Below are 21,142 nucleotides of genomic sequence, written 5' to 3' on the forward strand. Positions count from 1 at the left end.
GGGCTTAGCCCGAGCCCCCGGGACGCGAGTGACCCAGCCCCTCTGCTTCTCCCCCGCAGCCGGCGGCGCGGAGCTGGAAGTGGCCATCCCGCAGCGAGTGGCGCTGGAGAAGATCCACCTGCTGCAGCCGGCCGGGGCCGGGCACGGGAGCAGCCCCCGGCGCCGGCGCTCGCCGCCCGAGGAGGAGGCCGTGCTGCTCCGCCTGCCGGCCTCCGGCCGGGAGCTCTACCTGCACCTCCGGCGGGACCTGCACTTCCTCGCGCGGGGCTTCGCGGTGGAGGAGCCGGGAGAGGCCCGGGCCCGCAGCCGCCCCCCGGCCGAGCAGCTCTGCTTCTACACGGGACACGTGCTGAACCGCAGCGACTCCTTCGCCTCCGTCAGCACCTGCGCCGGGCTGGTACTGCACTTCCCGGGGGGGCTGGCCCTAGAGACCCCTCTGCAGCCCGCCCTGTCGGGGCGGGACTGGCCCTAGAGACCCCTCTGCAGCCCACACAGCCTGGGGGAGACCTGTCGGGGCGGGCCTAGCCCTACAGACCCCTCTGCAGCCCGCCCCGCCTGGGGGAGACCTGTCGGGGCGGGACTGGCCCTAGAGACCCCTCTGCAGCCCGCCCAGCCTGGGGGAGACCTGTCGGGGCGGGCCTAGCCCTACAGACCCCTCTGCAGCCCGCCCCGCCTGGGGGAGACCTGTCGGGGCGGGCCTGGCCCTAGAGACCCCTCTGCAGCCCGCCCCGCCTGGGGCAGGACTGGCCCTAGAGACCCCTCTGCAGCCCGCCTCGCCTGGGGGAGACCTGTCGGGGCGGGACTGGCCGTAGAGACCCCTCTACAGCCCGCCTCGCCTGGGGGAGCCCTGTCGGGGCGGGACTGGCCCTAGAGACCCCTCTGCAGCCCGCCCCGCCTGGGGGAGACCTGTCGGGGCGGGCCTGGCCCTAGAGACCCCTCTCCAGCCCGCCCAGCCTGGGGGAGACCGGTCGGGGAGGGGTTGGCTCTAGGGACCCCTCTCCAGCCCACCCAGCCTGGGGGATCCCGGTCGGGGAGGGGGTTGGCTCTAGGGACCCCTCTCCATCACATCCAGCTGGGGGGGGGGTCCCTGTCAGGGTGGGACTGGCTCTAGGGACCCTTTTCCAGCCTGTCCAGCTTGGGGGATCCCCATCAGGGCGGGGTTTGGTTCTAGGGGCCTCTCTCTGCACTGACCCTATCCCACTTAATTATTAATCCTTTTGTTTAAATGTCTTCATGCTGATGGAGGATTTCTGTCATCTGAAGACACGGTGGGTGGCAGCATCTCCTTCTCTGCTCGCTGCTCCCCAGTCGCTCATGTGCTCTGCTTGGATGGGAACATAGGGGTCAAAACCTGCCCTCAGGGAGGGAAGGGGCTCGGGCGCCTGCTCTTGTCTTACTGAGTTCCCAGCCTTCTTGCTCCAGTCGGGACGGACTGAAAAGCCTCTGAAGTTTCTACTCTTTAGGACATGTAGAAGTGGTTTGGGACATGCTGCTCTCTGCAGTAGTAGCCTCGATACATCTCAGTACAGAACCATTGTTTGTCTTGAGCCTATATTCCAGAAAGACCCGTCCTGGACTGCCCATCTCAGCAGCTAGTTACTTCTCGCCCAGCTGCTGGACTGTCACCTGTCGTGTGGTGTGTGATTGACAGCTCATCTGGCCAGAACAAGGCATCCTTAAAAAAAATTCCCATGGAGAGGCAGCACGTTTTAGAATTCAGCCCTAGGCTCCATTGATTAATCTCTGTTCCTGCCACCTGACGTGCTGTGTGGTCTTGATCAAATTGCTGTATAAGAGCTAAGTATCATTAGCTGGAACTTGAGTCTATTTATTTCATCATCTTGTGGTTGCACTTACCCCTTACAATGTTTACTCAAAGAGTACAACATGAGTCTGGATTCTTTATTAGACTCCTTATCTGCTCCCATTTCCTCACATCAGCTCTTTCCTGACCAGTGCACATGAATATCTGCTTTTCTGCCCTGGAACAGCAATTTAGAGATACCCGATAGCTTTGTCGGTGACAGAATAGCCCGTGGAATAAACTGCTTAATGACACTAAGATGCTTTTTGCACATTGGGTGGCAGAATTTCTCCACCGAAGGATTAAGTGTTATGGTTGGGTTTGTAATACAATGGGAGAGCATTGTGCTGCCTGTGAAACATGAGTTAGAAACTGGTGTGGGGCCTCCTTTTAAAGAGAGGTGCATTGATAATCTTGGGGTGGGATGGCTGCTTGTGCTGTTTAACCAGACGGTGCAACCCATGAAATACAGTTGGCGTTGCAGCTTAGCCGTTCACTTGCCCTTCCAGCAGTAAAAGGAATTCTTGTTAAGGATGGCGCTCCCGTTTCTTGATCTTTTTGCCTTGGTCATTAGAGCTTCGAGTACTTGGGTGTTTGGGACATTTATTGGTTTTTAATTAGGGTTGGTAACTTTGATTTCTGAAAAGTATAGGAACATTTACTGGGAGCCTTTGCTTATTGTTTCAAGTACAGATCTATTGGCAAACAGTTAATCCAAAGTGACTTGGAAATAAGAAACTACTCAGCACACGGATTAAGCAGGGTTTGATGCTTTCCTTTGGAACCATATGAGGGCGCTGTGCCTCAGGTAAAAGACTGCATCCAAGATATTGAATATTAGCATATTTATGATTGACTCTGTAAACTGAGCCGTATACCACCAAAAGCTTCTTGATGTTTAAAACTGATATCTCTGGATCTAGCTTTTTCACTGACAGCTCTGCACGTTTTCCACGAAGCATGCTTTGTTAATCCCATTCATGAAGTGCTGGACTTTTAAAAATACCTATTGTAGCAGAGCTAAAAAGTACAACAGGCAGAGAAGAGAACTTTTTTGAAAGGGGAATGTAGTTGTAGGCACAGTATTAATTGCCTGAGATCTGGGAGTGAGTGAGGGGGAGTGAGAAAAAATTGGCATTATTCCCAGTTGAAAAGTTGGGGTAGGGGAGGGCGGTGGGTGGAACTTAAAATAAAAAAAAAAATTAAAATAATGGAGATATCCTATCTCCTAGAACTGGAAAGGACCTTGGAAGGTCTATCGAGTCCAGCCCCCTTCCTTCACTAGCAGGACCAAGTACTGTTTTTGCCCCAGATCCCTCAGTGGCCCCCTCAAGGATTGAACTCATAACCCTGGGTTTAGTAGGCCGATGCTCAAACCACTGAGCTATCCCTCCCCCCATTAGTTGATCTTTGTTCTATACTCTGCAAATTAGTCATGATATTTCTAGAGCATGTATGAATTCTAAACAAGCATCAAAATAATGCCATTGGAGTGAACTGACATTAGGTTCAGAAAATAAGTAAGTTCTACAGAGGACAGTGACTTGGACACCAGTAGTCAAAATTGCTACTTGTTTACATGGGTGAATTCAGGGGAATTGCACATGCTTATGCCACCTGTGCATTTGTTGCTGGGAATGGTGGAGGCAAATATATTGAGAGACAAAGTACATCGGCATACTGGGATTCTTCCTCATCTGTTGGATAAGGCCATGACATTTTCACCTAGTGAGCCATGAGAGATGGGGAGAATGATCTCAAAGCACTTCACAAACGTGAATGAATTAAGCCTAGTAACAGCCCTGTGAAGTAAAGAGGCATTAACCACGGAGCAGGACACTAAAGCTTTTGTTTATGGAGAAGTTGCACCAATTAAACTTCAACTAGTTTTAAAACTGACTTAGTTAAATTCATGCAAAGCCCTGTGTAGACTAATCAATTTAAGGTAACTTGATATAAGCCAGGTTTGCATCCGTTTAAGAGTACCCACATGTCTTTTGCATTGTTTAACTCAGAGGTAGGCAACCTATGGCACGCGTGCCGAAGACGGCACACGAGCTGATTTTCAGTGGCACTCGCGCTGCCCGGGTCCTGGCCACCGGTCCGGGGGGGGCTCTGCATTTCAATTTAATTTTAAATGAAGCTTCTTAAACATTTTAAAAATCTTATTTACTTTACATACAACAATAGTTTAGTTATATGTTATAGACTTATAGAAAGAGACCTTCTAAAAATGTTAACATGTTTTACTGGCACGCGAAACCTTAAATTAGAGTGAATAAATGAAGACTCGGCACACCACTTCTGAAAGGTGGCCAACCCCTGGTTTAACTAAACCCAATCTTAAATTGCGCCTCTAGTTAAACGGGTGCAGCCTTGTGTGTAGACAGTCTTTAAGGGTACTGAGAGGATGTGTGACTTGACTTGCTCAAGGTCATACAGGAAGTCCATGGTTATGCCATGTCTAGAACCCAGGTGTTTTGATTCCCAGTCTTGGTCTTTAACCACAAGACCATCATTCCAGTAGGTTGTTAATTTCAAACTGCCACCTAGACCTTGTCTGCAATAGAAAACTAGGCACTCGTATTTTCCAGCAGTGCAGTTCTATGGATGACGGAAGTGGTGGAGGTTATAGTGTAGATGAAACAGACCTGTTGTGTGCAGGGTTAGATAACCTGGTGGTAAAACCCCAGGCAACTTGTCTACACTGTTGCTCCCAGGGTTGCTGTTGCTTATACAGCAGTTGGAGATTTCCTGAAAATTGCTAGTGTAGGCCCAGTTGATAGGGCTTATAGATGCTCAAGACGCCTTAAAAATAGCTTGAGCCTAGAATGGGTGTAACACGGTGTCATTGTCTAGTGATGGCTTCAGTTGTGTTGTGACCGTGTTCAGTAACCGTGCTACAAATTACATGTCCGGTGAGTATAGCACGATTGGGGCGAGCAGAGGACTAATAAAAAATAAAATCCCTCTTGCGCTGGGAGGAAAATGAGCTAGAGCGGGATTCTACAGTCACTTCTCGGAGGGCTGTTGCTAGCCGTTTCCCTACCTAAGTTATTTTTGGTTTGTTTATTTAAACCCTGCTTGTGCCGATGGTGTTATTAATCCTTATGTGGGCTATGGAACAGTGTCTGCCTACAGGTTGTACCTGGGTTAGGGGAGGGTGCTAAACCATGTTACAGCCGAGTCAGGCTGTAAAGAATGGGTCACCTAAGGTTGTGTCCGCACAGTAAAAACGTCCCATTTGGTGGCTCTGCTTCCAACATGGCAGCCCCTCTTCATTCCGACTTGCAGCGTCGGCGGGACACACCTGTTGGTTTAGCCGTGTTCCTAAAATGTGCTACACACTTGGACTTTGCAGGGCTGTACTACAAGTAGGGAGCACAGTTAAATACACCCTTTGGTCCCAGGTGCACTGCAGGACCAAACTGGTTTTTAATTGTGTTGGGGAGACGGCAGTTTTGACGGTATAGACAGGCTAAGTCCTTGGCACTGTGGTCTAACCAAAGCTAGTGCGGTATTTAACGTGGGGGTTTCTTCCTCAATAAAAGGGTTGACTCATTTGCACAGGCAAAACCATGTGTTGTTATAACACGAGCAGGGGACTGTTGAGTTTTTAAACATGCGCTCGGTAAATGTTGTAGGGTCCCACCTGGTAGTAGCCAGTATCAGAGACAAGAGAGTGGAATGGGGTACTGCTGGTCTCCTTTAGTGTGGAAATTGCAATGTTTGCTGCAGGCAGATGAGAGCTCTATTTATTCATTGATACTATGTATAACTTCACGGACCCACTTCATCTGTTCTCATTCTGGACCGATTCCAACCCTCTAGCAGAATTTGTCAGAGCAGTGCTTGATAGCTGCCTTCCATTGTGTTTTTGTTACTCTTATGGTTGAAACCATAGCAGAGAACGGATACAGCTTTTTAAATGCTGAACTTTCCATGTGTTAATTGCCACTGTCTCTTCCCTGAGTGCTAGCAGGCTTATCAGCTATACAGACCCCCGTGCCCCCATCCCCCAAGTAAAAGAAAAGGTGAACCCTGTCTACAGGTGACTTTCGGTCATTAATTTGCTTCATGGTGTCCAGCGTGGTGGTATTTCAACATGTGTCCATTTGGAATTGGGAGTTTTCAACAATTGCATTTTAAGTATTAATTCCTTCCCTTCTCGTTCCAGCCCGAGTCTCTGTGAACTGCTAGAATGAGATACTAATCAAATGTGGAATGAATAGTATGTTTGTTCTTCATTGCCCTGCATACTTGACATGTCACTGGTGAAGGTGGTTTTGGTTATGTGCGCCTTGAATTTTTGCCAGTGTTTAAGTGATTGCGCTTCGAGATGAACCGAGGATGTCATTTCTGTGTATTAGGTTTAGACTGACTTTCGGACCTCTCATTTGAGGTGGTATCTGTTCTGGGTTAGAACCCAACCTGAAACCAAAATCACTGGGGCAGGTTTGGATCCAGAGACTTGTCGGAATTTCTTGGCCCATTCTAAAATTCGGAGGCTGGGGGTTTGGATTCAGACTATCGCTAGTTTAAATAAATATATTTCTGAAGCTAAGATGTAAGTGAAAGATTCAGCATTTCCCTCAACCAGCATAATTTATCTTACTTTCCACACCGTGTTTCCAGCCCCTTTGAGTTCAAGCAAGACTTTGTGCTGCCTCCTTTGAGTGGAGTAGATCAGTGGAAGCAGATTACCTATAGTACAAAAGCTGGTCGAATAAAAACCATGAGGTCCCCATTGTACGATGAAGCAAAGTGATCGAAGTTACACTCGAAGGAATAAATTAAAAGCTGGGAAACCGTCAAGGTTTTCCAGCATTGTCCTCCATATTCAGCAGAGAGAAGAGGACTTCTTTTCTTTCCAGCTCCACACACAAAAGGGGAAGAGCAGCAGAGCAGCGAGGCCATTCCAGCTAAGCTCTGGAGCATTTTGCATGGGCCATTCTTCTTTAGATGGATGTGGACAAGCTTTGGCAAGTATGGACAAAAGGAAACAATAAAGCATTCGGCTGGACACTGTTGAAAATGTGACCCAGTCAGGTGAGCATTGTTCGGGAAAGTTGAGTAGAGCTAAGGGGCCCTGCCCTTCGAGGGGCTAAGCATGCTCCGCTGTCGTCGAATTCAAGTATTGGTTGATCACAGGATGACTATGAGCCGCCAATGTGATATGGCCGTTAAAAAAGCTAATGCGGTCTTGGGATGCATCAGGCGAGGTATTTCCAGTAAAGATAAGGAGGTGTTGGTACCGTTATACAAGGCACTGGTGAGACCTCATCTGGAATATTGTGTGCAGTTCTGGTCTCCCATGTTTAAGAAGGATGAATTCAAACTGGAACAAGTACAGAGAAGGGCTACTAGAATGATCCGAGGAATTGAAAACCTGTCTTATGAAAGGAGACTCAAAGAGCTTGGCTTGTTTAGCCTAACCAAAAGAAGGCTGAGGGGAGATATGATTGCTCTTTATAAATATATCTGAGGGATAAATATCAGGGAGGGAGAGGAATTATTTAAGCTTAGTACCAATGTGGACACAAGAACAAATGGATATAAACTGGACACTAGGAAGTTTAGACTTGAAATTGGACGAAGGTTTCTAACCATTAGAGGAGTGAAGTTCTGGAACAGCCTTCCCAGAGGAGTAGTGGAGGCAAAAGACATATCTGGCTTCAAGACTAAGCTTGATAAGTTTATGGAGGGGGATGGGATAGCCTAATTTTGGCAATTAATTGATCTTTGATTATTAGCAGGTAAATATGCCCAATGGTCTGTGATGGGATGTTAGATGGGGTGGGATCTGAGTTACTACAGGGAATTCTTTCCTGGGTGCTGGTTGGTGAGTCTTGCCCACATGCTCAGGGTTTAACTGATCGCCATATTTGGGGTTGGGAAGGAATTTTCCTCCGGGGCAGATTGGCAGAGGCCCTGGAGGTTTTTCGCCTTCCTCTGCAGTGTGGGGCACAGGTCACTTGCTGGAGGATTCTCTGCACCTTGAGGTCTTTAAACCACGACTTGAGGACTTCAGTAACTCAGACATAGGTTAGGGGTTTGTTACAGATGTGGGTGGGTGAGATTCTGTGGCCTGCATTATGCAGGAGGTCAGACTAGGTGATCATAATGGTCCCTTCTGACCTTAAAGTCTATGAGTCTGAGATGAAGTAGTCAAGCTACAGTAGATGAGTTGTGAGAAAGTCCGTGCAGTTAGAGAAACGGAAGGGAATTTTTCTTCCCCACCTTGCATGGGAGGAGCTTCACGGGTGGAAATAATAAAACCAAATGCTGCTTGCTATAGTGTGATGGCCAGGACTTCAGAGGACCAGACGAAATGAAGACCGTGCACCCATAAGTTAGCTGCAGTAGGTAGGAATATCGACCATGCCTATTGTTAGTCCTCCTCCCACCTCAATGACTTCCTCTTTATTGGCAGACAGGAAGTTGCAGGAGTAACTAAAAGCCTTGGAAAGTGCATCATGCCTGGGTGATGGCAGGGAGAGTTAGCTCTAATCAGCGGCTGGCTCTGGGGAGCCCAGTCCAGAGGCTCGACAGTAAAAGTACGCCATGATCTCTTCTGGGGTGACAGTGGGATTGTAGGGGAAGCAGTGATCTCTAGGAAATACACAAAGAAGGCCCCAGTCAGCTAGGTTGAAGCCTGGTTGTGCAATGTGGAGCGACTGGAGAACGCGTGGAAATTAAAACATTTCAGAGTCACAGCTGAGCAGTTGGGAAGGGAGTCTGTCCGACTGTTTAAAACGGTGTGTGCGCCTGTGGAATTAATCTCCAACGCCAACTGAGCACTTAGGGGCAAGGAAGCCTCTGTTAAAGATTCAGCATCCCCGCCCCTCCAGTTAAGAAAAGAGAGCTCGCACTACACATCTCTGAGACCCTCCCGCAAAAGGTTTTCAGGATTGGGTTCATCAAGTATAAAAATCACCCTCCGAGAAATCCTCCCACAAAACGAGGTGTTGGGTTGAACATTCCTGATTTTTCCGAAGGAAAAGAAAGCAAACGTTCTTTATTCAGCATGAATAATTAACAACAACAACAAAAAGACATGAGCCCAATTAAAATAATCCTCCGCAGGTCATTTTTCAATTTATATTTTGTTCCCTTTCTATGGGTGGTGGTAAGTGCTGTTATGGTGTTGAAAAGCGTGGGACAAACAACGTAAATGCTGGATTGTATTATTAGCATGTGGTCTGGACCAGAACCATATGCAGTGCACTTCTGGAAGTTTGGATTTCCATCTCTAATTAGCACTAGTGAGCTTCGGCTACTCTAGTTTGTACTGAAAAATCATCCACCCTTTCCTTACCTCTGATGCTGTTCCATCAGTAATAGCTAGGGTCCTAACAAATTCACGGTGCATTTGAGTCAATTTCACGGTCATAGGATTTAAAAAATTGTAAATTTCAAACTTCTGCGCTGCTGCTGGCGGCGGCGCTGCCTTCAGAGCTGGGCAGCTGGAGAGCAGCGGCTGCTGGCCGGGAGCCCAGCTCTGAAGGCAGAATCGCTGCCCGCAGCAGCGCAGAAGTAAGGAGGGCATAGTATGGTATTGCCACCCTCACTTCTGTGCTACTGCCTGCAGAGCCGGGCCCTCAGTCAGCAGCTGCCGTTCTCTGGCCACCCAGCTCTGAAGACAGCACAGAAGTAAGGATGGCAATATCGTAGCCCCCCTAAAATAACCTTGCAACATTCCCCCCCCCCCGCACCTCCCTTTTGGGTCAGAACCCCCAATTTGAAAACGGCTGGTCTCCACCGTGAAATCTGTGTGGTATAGGGTAAAAGCACATAAAAGACCAGATTTCACGATGGAAGACCAGATTTCAGGGTCTGTGACACGTGTTTCATGACCATGAATTTAGTAGCACCCTAGTAATAGCCAAAGATGGGAGCGCTGCGGTAGCCAGGACCTGGGGCAAGTCTGGAGGACACAATGGTAAAAATGCTGGTGAATGGCCTTCACGGAATGCCAGTGCTATGTCAGCGCTAGCAGTTCCTTGTTGCTACATTCAGTGGCAGTGTAATGGTGTGAGATCGCCTCCAAAAGCGGCGTGTAGATAAGGGCTTAGGGCTTGTCTACACTTAAAATGCTACAGCGGCATAGCTCCACTGCTGTAGTGCTTCAGGGTAGCCACTACCTATGCTGACGGGAGGGGTTCTCCCATTGGCATAGTTCAGGGATCGGCAACCTTTGGCCCGCGGCCCGCCAGGGTAAGCACCCTGGCAGGCCGGGCCGGTTTGTTTACCTGCCGCGTCCACAGGTTCGGCTGATCGCAGCTCCCACTGGCCGCGGTTCACAGCTCCGGGCCAATGGGAGCTTCAGGAAGCAGTGCAGGCCGAGGGATGTGCTGGCCGGGGCTTCCCACAGCCCCCATTGGCCTGGAGCGGCGAACCGCGGCCAGGGCGAGGCGCGAGCGGCCGAACCTGCGGATGCAGCAGGTAAACAAACCGGCCCGGCCTGCCAGGGTAAGCACCCTGACGGGCGTGTGCCAAAGGTTGCCGATCTCTGGCGTAGTTAATAATCCACCTCCCCGAGAGGGGGTAGCTAGGTCGACAGATGAATTCTTCCAGCAACCTAGTGCTCTCTACACAGCGACTCAGGTCGGTTTAACTACACTGCTCAAGGGTGGATTTTTTACACCCTTGACTGATGTATTTAAACCGACCACCTTTTCTAGTGTAGACCAGGCCTTAGCGGCAAACAAGATACTGCCTAGACACCAGGAGGGTGATGAGCTCCTGGTAGCAGAAGAGTAGATTAGTGTTAGCAGATGTTTTCTTGCATGAGTGTTAGATGCGTATACAAGCTGCTGGGAAGCTGTGAGTGTGTTTGAACTCCTCATTGATCACATAAAGAAATAAGGAATGGGACGTTTTCTGCTGGTGAGCCATCTTGAGTTGATCAGAGATTAAAAATTGGGTAGAAGGCAAAGTAGGGAACCATTATTGTTACTGGGGTGGGGTGTGGCTGGGGGAAGGGTAGACGTCTTTTTATTTTGTTATTTGAATTGACTTGGCAGTTCACTTGCATGCCTTGTGAGGGTGAAACTATTCCAGACTTGCTATTAACTGCACCGGGTGGTTCTGTCAGTTGTAATGGCCTGTCACACTAATTGTAAAATCCATCTTAGATTCATACCTCTGATGACAGTGAATTTATCGAGCTTCTGTGGAGTGCAAATAAGTCCCCAGACTGAATTTTTCTGTTCTGGTAACTCTCATGTCTCCGGTGTTCGAAGGCAGTTGGCTGACGGCTTCTTGCCTTCCAGCATACCCAAGCTGTGCCGTTATCTGATGTAATGACGTTGCTTGTCATATGCTATTGCTTACATATTTTCCTTGAGAACAGCAACATACAGACCACAGGAAGTATCCAAGATTGTGATCTCTTCCTCCCCCCCCCGCCCCCCACTCCCCAGTAAACCTAAATTGACAGATACGAAACTTTATTTAATTGGAGTGATTGAAGAGAATTCCACAGCCAGAGACTTGGGGAAAACCAGCAGTGATGTTGCATCGTTTGACGTCAGTAACTCCAGAAACCAGCCCCCATTCCATGCCTGAGCTAGTTAGGGGTAGACTATGCTAAGGGCAGTTTAGTATAGCCTTGCTCTGATGCTGATGTCTGGTCTGAAGACTGGTGCAGTCAGTTGATTTGGAAGAATCAATCTGAACAACAGTACTTGTTGCAAAAAAACAAATTAATGAACTGGGTCAGTCAGTAGTCAAGGTCATTATGTCCCTGAGTGAACCAGAAAGCCTTCAGCACTTCTTACAGGCAAATTTGGGGGAAATGGTAAACTTCTTTAGATGTATTTGATAGGCCCAATCCTGCAAACTTTCCATACCTAAAACTCCAGTTATTAAGCTTGTAGGATTAGATCCTAGATTCCTTCTTAATCCGCGCCAGGGTAAAGACGTGTAGCTCTTTCCCTCCATAACTGAGAGGAAAGAGTTTTCGCAATTCCAAAGCAAATGTGAAACATAAGGACTTTCCAGTGGTTTAAATTATTTTTGCACTTGATGCCAGAAAGTTGGGCTAATGTTAGGTGGTGATGAAACTGACTTTTTCTTACATATTTTTGGCCCCAGAGAAAATGGCTGGCATCATTTCAGGAGCTCTGGTGTGGTTTTTAGTACCAAAGTACCAGATTTACAACCCTTCTCCTATATAATTAAAACCTATATTTAAAAAAATAAAAGGGGGTGGGGGTTGGGGCTACCTCCCAACAGGAAGGTTGGAATAAGGAATGCATGTAGTGGAGAGCGTCATAGGGGAAGCTAGAATTACTGCTTTCTTCAAAATGACCCTGGCAAAGCCCACTTAGTTATTAAAGATAAGAAACTATCACTCTTCCGAAACTCCAGTGTGGAGCAAGTTCCATGAAACTATTAGGTGTTCCGTAGGACCCACATATAACCATAATTATTGCACATAAATAGCATCTTCCATTTGGGACTCTCTCTATTTGTAGAGTGCATAGATGGACTTCCCCTCGGAGCCCTCCTTTGAGGTAGGGAAGTCATTGCTATCCCTGTGTAAGGACTGGGAAGGGCTGACTTGTGGCACCAAGAGGTTTTAGAGCCCACGCTTTCGAAAGTGGCCTCTGATTTTGGGAGGACTCCACGTTGGGTGCTCAGTTCTCTCCAATTCCTAGACATTCTAGAGCAGGGATCGGCAACCTTTGGCACGCGGCCCGCCAGGGTAAGCACCCTGGTGGGCCAGGCCGGTTTGTTTGCCTGCTGCTTCTGCAGGTTCAGCCGATCGTGGCTCCCACTGGCCGTGGTTCGCCGTTCCAGGCCAATGGGGGCGGCAGGAAGCGGCGGCCAGTGCATCCCTCGGCCAGCACTGCTTCCCGCTGCCCCTGCTGGCCTGGAGTGGCGAACCGTGGCCAGTGGGAGCCGCGATTGGCCAAACCTGCCGACGTGGAAGGTAAACAAACCGGCCCGGCCTGCCAGGGTGCTTACCCTGGCGAGCCGCATGCCAAAGGTGGCTGATCCCTGTTCTATAGAAATGAGAGAGTTAGCAGCTTCTGGCTGAAAATCCTTTTATGGGGATCTGGGGCCAGACTCTGTCAATGGGATGGCCCAGGTATAAGTGAGCGCAGGATCTGGCGCTGTGGGTGGAAACACAGAATTTACAGGATGTATATAATGTACATTTTAAATCAGGTTAGTGCAGTCAACGGTTGAATGTCCTGCACTAGCACGTACGTGCAGATCCCTTCTTTGGATGCTTGCCTGACTGGCATAGAACACATTGAAAAAACCAATCTAGTCTCGCTTTCCCTATACCGTGGGTGTTACATACGTGTGCCCCGCAGAGAGAGCTGAACGCAGCCTGAGCCCTTTTAAAGTCAAGCTAACATGCACTAAAAGCCAATCTAGCGGGCGCTGGATTTATAGGCGCCTTCCAGTTGACTCCAGTAGAAGTTGGATCAGACCCTTAGTTGGTTAGCATACTTTCAAGGGATCGTATTGGGTAAAAAGTCCTAGTTTTAAAACTGTTTATTTTATAGTAATCTAAATAATTGATGAATCAGTGCAGTTAAAGTTAGTATGTATTCTCACGAAATCAGATTGTCAACACACACCTTTTCTCCCCGGGGTTAGTAATCTCCAGGGGGGTGAGTAAAAACTGAGAGCGTTTTAAAAGATTCAGGCTAGGATGAGATCCTCACCCTACTCTGTCCCCTCTGTGCCAGTTAAAGGATCAGCATGGCTTAAAGGGGCTCTAATAAGTACTGGATCTGGCTGGTAGAGGATTCCCCCGGTGCAGGAAGTGTGGAAGACCGACTTGGAGCACCCCCTCGCAAACCCGGCATAAGAATCTGGGCTGGTGGCAGGGCTACAGTTGGAGCACTGCAAACACTTGGGGCTGTGCTGTGGCCCCGAGGGCAGCCTGGGGAGGCTGCTTGTATTCAGACAGGCCTCAGGGCCGTCTGTGTTACTCCAAGGGCAGCAGCGAAGCTCATAATTGGGAGAACACAAAGCCAGCCTAATCGCTCCTTCCCTAGGCAGGTAGAATCTCACCCCTCTTCTACTTCTGATGTTTGTTGACTTGGTTGCAGTTTGTTCAGCTGGGACAATGAGAGTAGCAGAGTAAGGCTCACTTCTGTTTACAAACATTTTTCCTGGCCTGGCTCTTGTGAGCTCGCGAAGACTGTTCACTAACGATGCTGGAGACTGGTTCAATCCCATTAAAATAACAGGTTCCCTTGAAATGATCAAAATAATCATTTCGCTTATTGGTCACAATGTAAACGTGGGGCACAGCTTACCTGAGAGTGCAGCACCCCTTTGGAATTGTGTGTACCCCGGTTTTATAATGGCTATCTGTGCATCAATATGTGGTTATAACCCGTCTCCTTTGTGCGTCTTTTCAGAACAGCTTAGAGCCATGTTTATACTAACTTTTTTGTTTTGAAAACGAAGTCCTCCCCCAGGCCTCCCTTTTTCCATCTTCCAAGTGTCCTTGAGGAATTAATAAAATGTGTGACTTTAGAGGAGGAAAAAATCAAGACTTCCCTGTAGGTCATACGTTGCCACTCTAAGACAGTTTTATTTGTGCAGTAAAATCTCTTGGTTGTTCTTGGCAAAAGTTCTGTTGAAACTGAGACCTTCAGTCCACCTGTATCCTTGTCTGCTCTGGTGTGGGGCTTGTGTGTAGCTTGGTTGTCTGTTGGGCTACAACTGGTACTAGTCCATTTTGGGTAGAATATTCAGGACACAGAGTTGATTTAATTCTGCTTAAAATATTGTGGAAACAGGACCTAAATATTGGGTTTCTTCAGCTTTCATGGCAAGTAATGCCTGGTACTTTTTCCTCCATTGATCTCAAAGCACTTTATGAAGGAGTTCAGTATCATTATCCCCATTTTAAGGATGGGAAAACTGAGGCACAGAGAAGTGAGGTGAGTTGCCTAATGTCATGCAGTAGGCCAGTAGCAGACCAAGGAATAGAAGCCAGGTCTAAGTCCCTGTCTAGTGCTCTGTCCACTTGGCATCACTGCAAATAGGCAAGGCCATGTTCTGTTAAGAGGCATGTAGAATGCAATGGATATCCCGTTAACTTTGTGTTCTGGAAATGAAGCGAAGAGGATCAAAGACATATAAAATTTTATCATGTAGACAGTGACGATCAGATTCCATAAGTAGGGAAATCTACTCTGGCATGCCTGAGAGATGCAGCTCTTTCCTTTTATAGGAGTGGGGGGTTCATGCTGAGTAACAGTAAATGTACAAACTTAGTGTTTCAGATAAAGTCCGGCAAAGAAAAAGGCCAATGGGTGTTTATTACTGGCATCTTCAGAGTTGTTAAAAAAGAAGAGCCCCTGACTGTCTGGATGTGTGTCTGAAGCACGTTCAGCTTTATCCAAACTGTAAGAGGCTTCATCCTTTCCATTATCATTCATCTCTCAACCCCACCAGATCTTTTTCCCTTTCCCCGGCTCTGGCCTTCTGACTCATCCAACACTTGTGTCCTTTCCAGCGCATTTGGCTCTTCGGCTGATCCACTAGCCTGTACTTGGTGGTTCCCATTTCTACCCCCCTTATGGTTCTCTATCTTCTTAACCTCCAGTAGTGTCCCCCCATTCCTCCCCCAGCTATTACGGGTACTCCACAAAACGCTAGACCAGTTTGCTAGGTGAGAATCTGGCCCTGTATTTATACTTCGGGGACGCCGTAGGGTTTTTCTAGCTTTTCTGAGCTAGTTTGTTCATCCCAAGACCATATGTCCCTGGTCTGTTTCATCTGTGAAACCATGCAGTATTTGAACACTGAGTCCTGCCCATCTCCTTTTGCTATATCAGGGTTGTTCTGTTGCCAGTTCTTTCTCTCATCTAGTTTTTAAAATATCAGTGGAGCTTTCACCTCTTCTTGTCAGAGACTCTTCTAGCTCCATAGTTATAATATATCCTAATATTGAGAGTTTTTTTTCCCTGATGTTCATAAAGTGTTTTTATAAAATTTTAGGAAAATGCATATTTGTGCTCCCACAACTTTGAAAGGAACAGATTTTCCAGTCCGACCTCCGTGTTAGCTGCTAAATACTTTGAGGCAGGGACCATCTCTTTGTTATGTATGTACAGCACCTAGCACACTGGAGCTTCTAGATGCTACAGTAATACAAATAATTAATACTCTTACCTTCCACTCAAACACATAAACAACGGGTGGAATCTGTGGGCTGTGTCATGCTGATGAGACTAGAACATTGTCTTGGTCCCTTCTGGGCTTAAAATGTACGTATACTCACAGATGAGCTTGAAAATGCATTGCTGTGAAGTGATCTGGTGAGAATAAGAAAAGCACTGAGTCAGCACAATGAGATCTAGGAAGTACAAATAGTTAAGATGCCAAAGGAACTAATATTTTTTTCCCCTGTGTGGACAGATTGGCTATATCCAGATTGGAACAGAACAGCTGCTAATACAACCTGTAAATCTCTCGGAGACCTCATTCAGTGGAAGAGAGCATTTCATCAGGCACAAACGATCCTCAAAATCCACCTATCCTGCTAAGGCCCAGGTCCCTGCCGAGCACTGCAAAGTCATATCAGGTGAGTTTGAGAAAAGGCACGAGATCAGCTGCGTGAATGCATTACAGTCACCACTGTTGTTCTGTCAAAGGTCTGTGTTCACTGGTGCTCCAGCTCTGAATTTTAGGACAGTGAGAGGTAGTGATGAATGACATGTGGTGATGGATCATGCTGCGACTTCAGGTAGAGAGGGTTTAAATGTCAGTTATGCAAAAACAAAGATAAATAGACCCATATGCCGGGTATCTTTTAAACCCTACGTTTAAATAATTGAAAAATAAATATGGTCTAAACCAGGGGTAGGCAACCTATGGCACGCGTGCCTGAAGGCGGCACGTGAGCTGATTTTCAGTGGCACTCATGCTGTCCGGGTCCTGGCCACCGGTCCAGGGGGCTCTGCATTTTAATTTAATTGAAGCTTCTTAAACATTTTAAAAACCTTATTTACTTTACATACAACAATAGTTTAGTTATATATTATAGACTTATAGAAAGAGACCTTCTAAAACCGTTAAAATGTATGACTGGCACGTGAAACCTTACATTAGAGTGAATGAATAAATGAAGACTGGGCACACCATTTCTGAAAGGTTGCCAACCCCTGGTCTAAGCCTTTGCTTAAATGGGTTTCTTTGAGTTACACTGTAACAAGAGAATGTGAAGAATGATTGTAACAGGCTAGAGAATTAGGAGCCCTGGTTTCTATGCCTGTCTCCCGGCATTCTGACCTTGGACAAATCTCTTAGCCTCACTATGTTTGAGCTTCCTCATCTCTTAATTGGTTAGAACAATACTTGCCCGTGTTGCGAATGTGGATGCTTGTGAAGTGCTGAGAGAACCTGATTGAAGGCACTGTACAATGTTCCACTTTTAACAGGCCGATCTTTCAGCATCTTAAGTCAATGGGAGTTTTGTCAATTGAGGTTGGTGGGAACAGGATCAGGCCCTGCCTGAGAAAACTCTCTCATTTACACTCCTAGCTTTGTAATTTATTTATGAATGAAGAAGATTCAAAGATGCCTCTTGCAGAGCGTGATCCCAGGAAATTGTTTGTAGGGAGGAAAAGGTGTATTCCCTCAGAGTTTGAAATGCATAATCGGAATATCTGGTAGAGGGGAGAGATGGGCAGAATTAATTTTTGGTAAAAATTGTACAAAATTTAAAAATAGTCAGTTTGTCCTCCCCACATTTTATCCATCTGAATTCAGACTGTTGGAGCAGCCCACCTGTTAATATGAACAATGATGCAAGTTATGCAGCCAGATGAGCAAACTTATTTCTCATTGAATTTGTAAATGCTTATGTGAATCTGAAATTGCCAGTACAGTGGTTTGAACCAGATTTCACACCTTTGGTTTCTGCTGCTTGATTTTTTTCAGCGTGACGTTCTCGGCAAATTTTGGCTGATCTATTTTAGGAGTCAAGATCTTTTTAAAATGGATGCTCACAAAAACGGTTTTCCTTTTGATCATGTACGATAAATGAAATGACCTATTTGGATGTCCTGCTTTCCTGGAGATGAGCCTCAGGGAGCTTCTGGCGCTCTCTCTAGCCCTGTGAACCCAGGTTGGAGCTCCAAGTGAATGTGGTGGTCTCCTCCTTTGCAGAAGCCTTCTTTGCAAACATTTTTCAACACTTGTGTATTTGTACCTTCCGAGTCATTTTGGTGTGTGTGCATGTGTCTGTGTCTTCTGTGGGGTTTATAGGCTTTAACTGGAGGATAGTGTCTGAATCAGAACCCCAATCCAAGCCCTGGGGATGATGGTTATTTGATATCAACCCTAGATCTGATTGTTGTGAATAGAGCATATCTCTCTAAGGTGCTGAACCCAACTCCTAGTGCCCCTTAACTAGGCGGGGTTTGGAAGCCAAATTGTGCTCCTCATTCCTATCTCTGGAATCCCTATCTACATGTATAATGACTGAGGGAGGAGAGAGTATGCTGAAATCACTGGGTGTTCGGGAAGTTCTGAATTGCCAGTCTTTAATGATAACAGAGTGGGATCATGTTAGAACTATTTTTTTATTAAACAAAAAGGAGGGCAGATGGGGTTTATTGCTTATATAATTACATCCTCAAGTTCTCCATTGGGATAAGAGAGAACAAGAATCTCATTTAATCAGTGGCACTTGTGTTCTTCGTTAACATTTCTCTACCTATTGATATTTTCCTCCACTCTTTCCTCACACCCCTTTTTACCTCTTCAGTCACCCCAGGGGAATAAAAGCCAAAAGCTTGGGTAAGTGTATCCACTTGGAGAGTTCTGTGCCTATGAGCCCCTGCAAATTGTCTCAGCCTTTCAGGACGTAGGAACTGTACTGAAAACATTGAACAAATGCAGCTGTTCTCTCCCCCCCTCCCCCCGTTCTATTTTTTGTTTGATGTTAATAAGAAAACAGCTGGTGATATTAAAATACCCTCAGAGATTCCAAGAAGATGTATGAATGTGTGTTCAGTGACCATGTCCTGGCTTCTCCCATTTTTAAGACCCAGGGCCAGATTTTCAGCTAGTGTGAACTGGCGTAGTATTGACTTCAGTGGAGCTCTGTCAGTTCACACTACTTGGGGATCTGTCCTAGAAGGCTGAACACACCGGTTCCTTGTATACTCTGCAAAACCTGGTCTCGTTTCGTGAGCAGCACGATGTGCCTGTGTTTTGTTCCCCTTACCTCTTTCCCATGCTTCCCATCATTCCTGATCCCCACCTCTTGTACTGGGTGAACGCTGTGCTGGGTGGAGCAGTGGTAGATAACTGCTCATGCTGTGTGGACTCTTTTATGCTGTGTTGCTGTGGGGCAGTCAGGGAAGCAGTAGATATGGGAGTTGAGGGGATCAGGAGTAGAGTTTATCAAGTACTCTGGGCAGAGTAGAGAAGATCTGGAGCTGTCATGGGACATTCAGGGTGGCAGACATGGAGGTCACCGATACTGAAACCAGCATGCTATAGGAAAGGCAGTTGCAGTTAGACTTGGGGAGCTGAAGGGATTGTGGTGAGGGGGACAGAGGGCCTCAGAAAGTTTGCATATCCTCTTGTTAAAGGATGCCACTTTTGGGGATTTAACCTTTAGAAATTAGCTCATTAATTTGGATAGTCAGCACTGGTTGATTAGTTGCCAATTGTTGACAGAATGTGGTTTGAAGCAGAGACCCTGTTCTCTCTTGTGTGTTGTATAGAGCTGAGCTCTTACCTCACCAGTGGCGGCTGATGGGTTCAGACCCCCAAACCCTGGCTCCAAACACCCCTGAACTGTGGGGAGAACAAGACCTTGATCAGAATTCTGCAGCTTGGGATCATCCCTAGTGAGGATGACACGTCTCATACCAGAGGTTGCTTTTGCACATACAACGTTTTGGACCTCTCAGGCTTTCCAGAAAAGATTTGACAGCTACGTGCTGTAGTTACTGCATCTCTATTACTTACAGCAAATACAATTTTTACTACTCTAGTATAAAATATGATCATCAATAGTTTAAACTGTGCTTGTCAGGAAAACAGCCTATGCGCGTGCAGTGTTGCCCATTACCACTCATTATTCATCTACACCTTCATTCTTATAGCCCACTGAGACGCAATGAGTTGCCACTGCAGAATTAAAGCCAGTTCTGCATGACGCAGAGCTTCATTTGCTCCGTTGGAGTCCAGGGAGCCCAGAACTTTGCAATATTGGGCTCCTTGTTCATTTACAGCTTTTTGATGGTGATCAATACCATAGTGTCTGAGCACCTTGCAGCCTTTTGCGAATCTATCCTCACAACATTCAGGTGAAGTAGGTCAGTGTCAACCCCATGAGGGAGATTAAGAGCCTGATCGAAACCTGTTGAAGTTGATGGAAAGTCTCCCATTGACTTAATGGGCTTTGGATCTGATCCTAGGTGACCTGCCCCGGGTCACGCAGGGAGTCGGTGACAGCTGGGAACAGCCCAAACCTCTTGAATCCCAGTCCTGGACGTTGACCCACAAGACTGTCCTTCCGCTCTGGCAAGGTTCATCTTGTGTGCCGCATTACGGGATTGAGTTTGTAAACCTGCCAGGTGGAAGTGAAGCTCAAATGTACAATGTAGGAATCTTCTGCTCGTTCAAGCAGCCGCTGCCACAAGTTGCAATGTCAGAAAATAATGGAATTGCTCGTGGGTCTTCCTGCGTAAAAGCAAACTCCTGAATGTTTTTCATTGTTGCAGGAAAGAAATGTAAGTCATGGTTGTTAATAGGCTTAGCACACTAATGACCTTATTGACTTCTGTCTGGTTTGGATTAACTTTTGTGCACAAGGAGTTTAGAAACAGAAAAAAATAATAATCCTCTCTGCCACACTGAGGTCCATTCCTAGTGAAACGGCATGGAAATGATATGCGAGCGGCTTGCTTCCAAGCTTTCTCATGGGAATAAAAGACCTCATTACTTAGAACTAAGGAACTGTCCAGATTTCCATTAGGGACCCGAGTTTGCAGTGACTTGTAACTTGGCTGTCAAATATCACACCGGCTGAAAATTGGCGTGCACGCTCAGAGACTGCAAGTGTTGAAGAAATATGTTTAGACGCTATAAATTTTATATATACTTCCATAGTGTGGAACTGTATATTGTGTATACATACCAACACTCACGCATGTGTAAATATAAATTAAAGGGTTTATTGTTTTAAGCTCTGGGAGTGCCATGTTTTTGAATATTTACCAATTCTTAGTTGTTTTTTTCGTGCGTTCTTAGAACTTACCAAAGCTGCTCTTTTTTTTTAGTTTTTCCTTCTGAACCTTTGTAACTCGGTGGACGGTAAAGGGAGCTAGCGCC

At 46.9% G+C, this 21,142-nt stretch overlaps 1 protein-coding gene across 3 annotated transcripts in view; it reads left to right on the top strand.

Moving 5' to 3' along the window:
• The window catches only part of ADAMTS17 (ADAM metallopeptidase with thrombospondin type 1 motif 17), a 269,254-nt gene that overhangs the window by 1,214 nt on the left and 246,898 nt on the right, over window positions 1-21,142 (top strand). For all 3 annotated transcript variants that reach the window (XM_042856603.2, XM_024102933.3, XM_024102934.3), the window contains exons 2-3: window positions 60-397; window positions 16,208-16,373. In XM_042856603.2, coding sequence (XP_042712537.2) covers window positions 60-397; window positions 16,208-16,373 — 504 coding nt within the window. The remainder of the gene's footprint in view (window positions 1-59; window positions 398-16,207; window positions 16,374-21,142) is intronic.

Source organism: Chrysemys picta, chromosome 10 (assembly GCF_011386835.1).
Source record: "Chrysemys picta bellii isolate R12L10 chromosome 10, ASM1138683v2, whole genome shotgun sequence".
NCBI lineage: Eukaryota > Metazoa > Chordata > Testudines > Emydidae > Chrysemys > Chrysemys picta.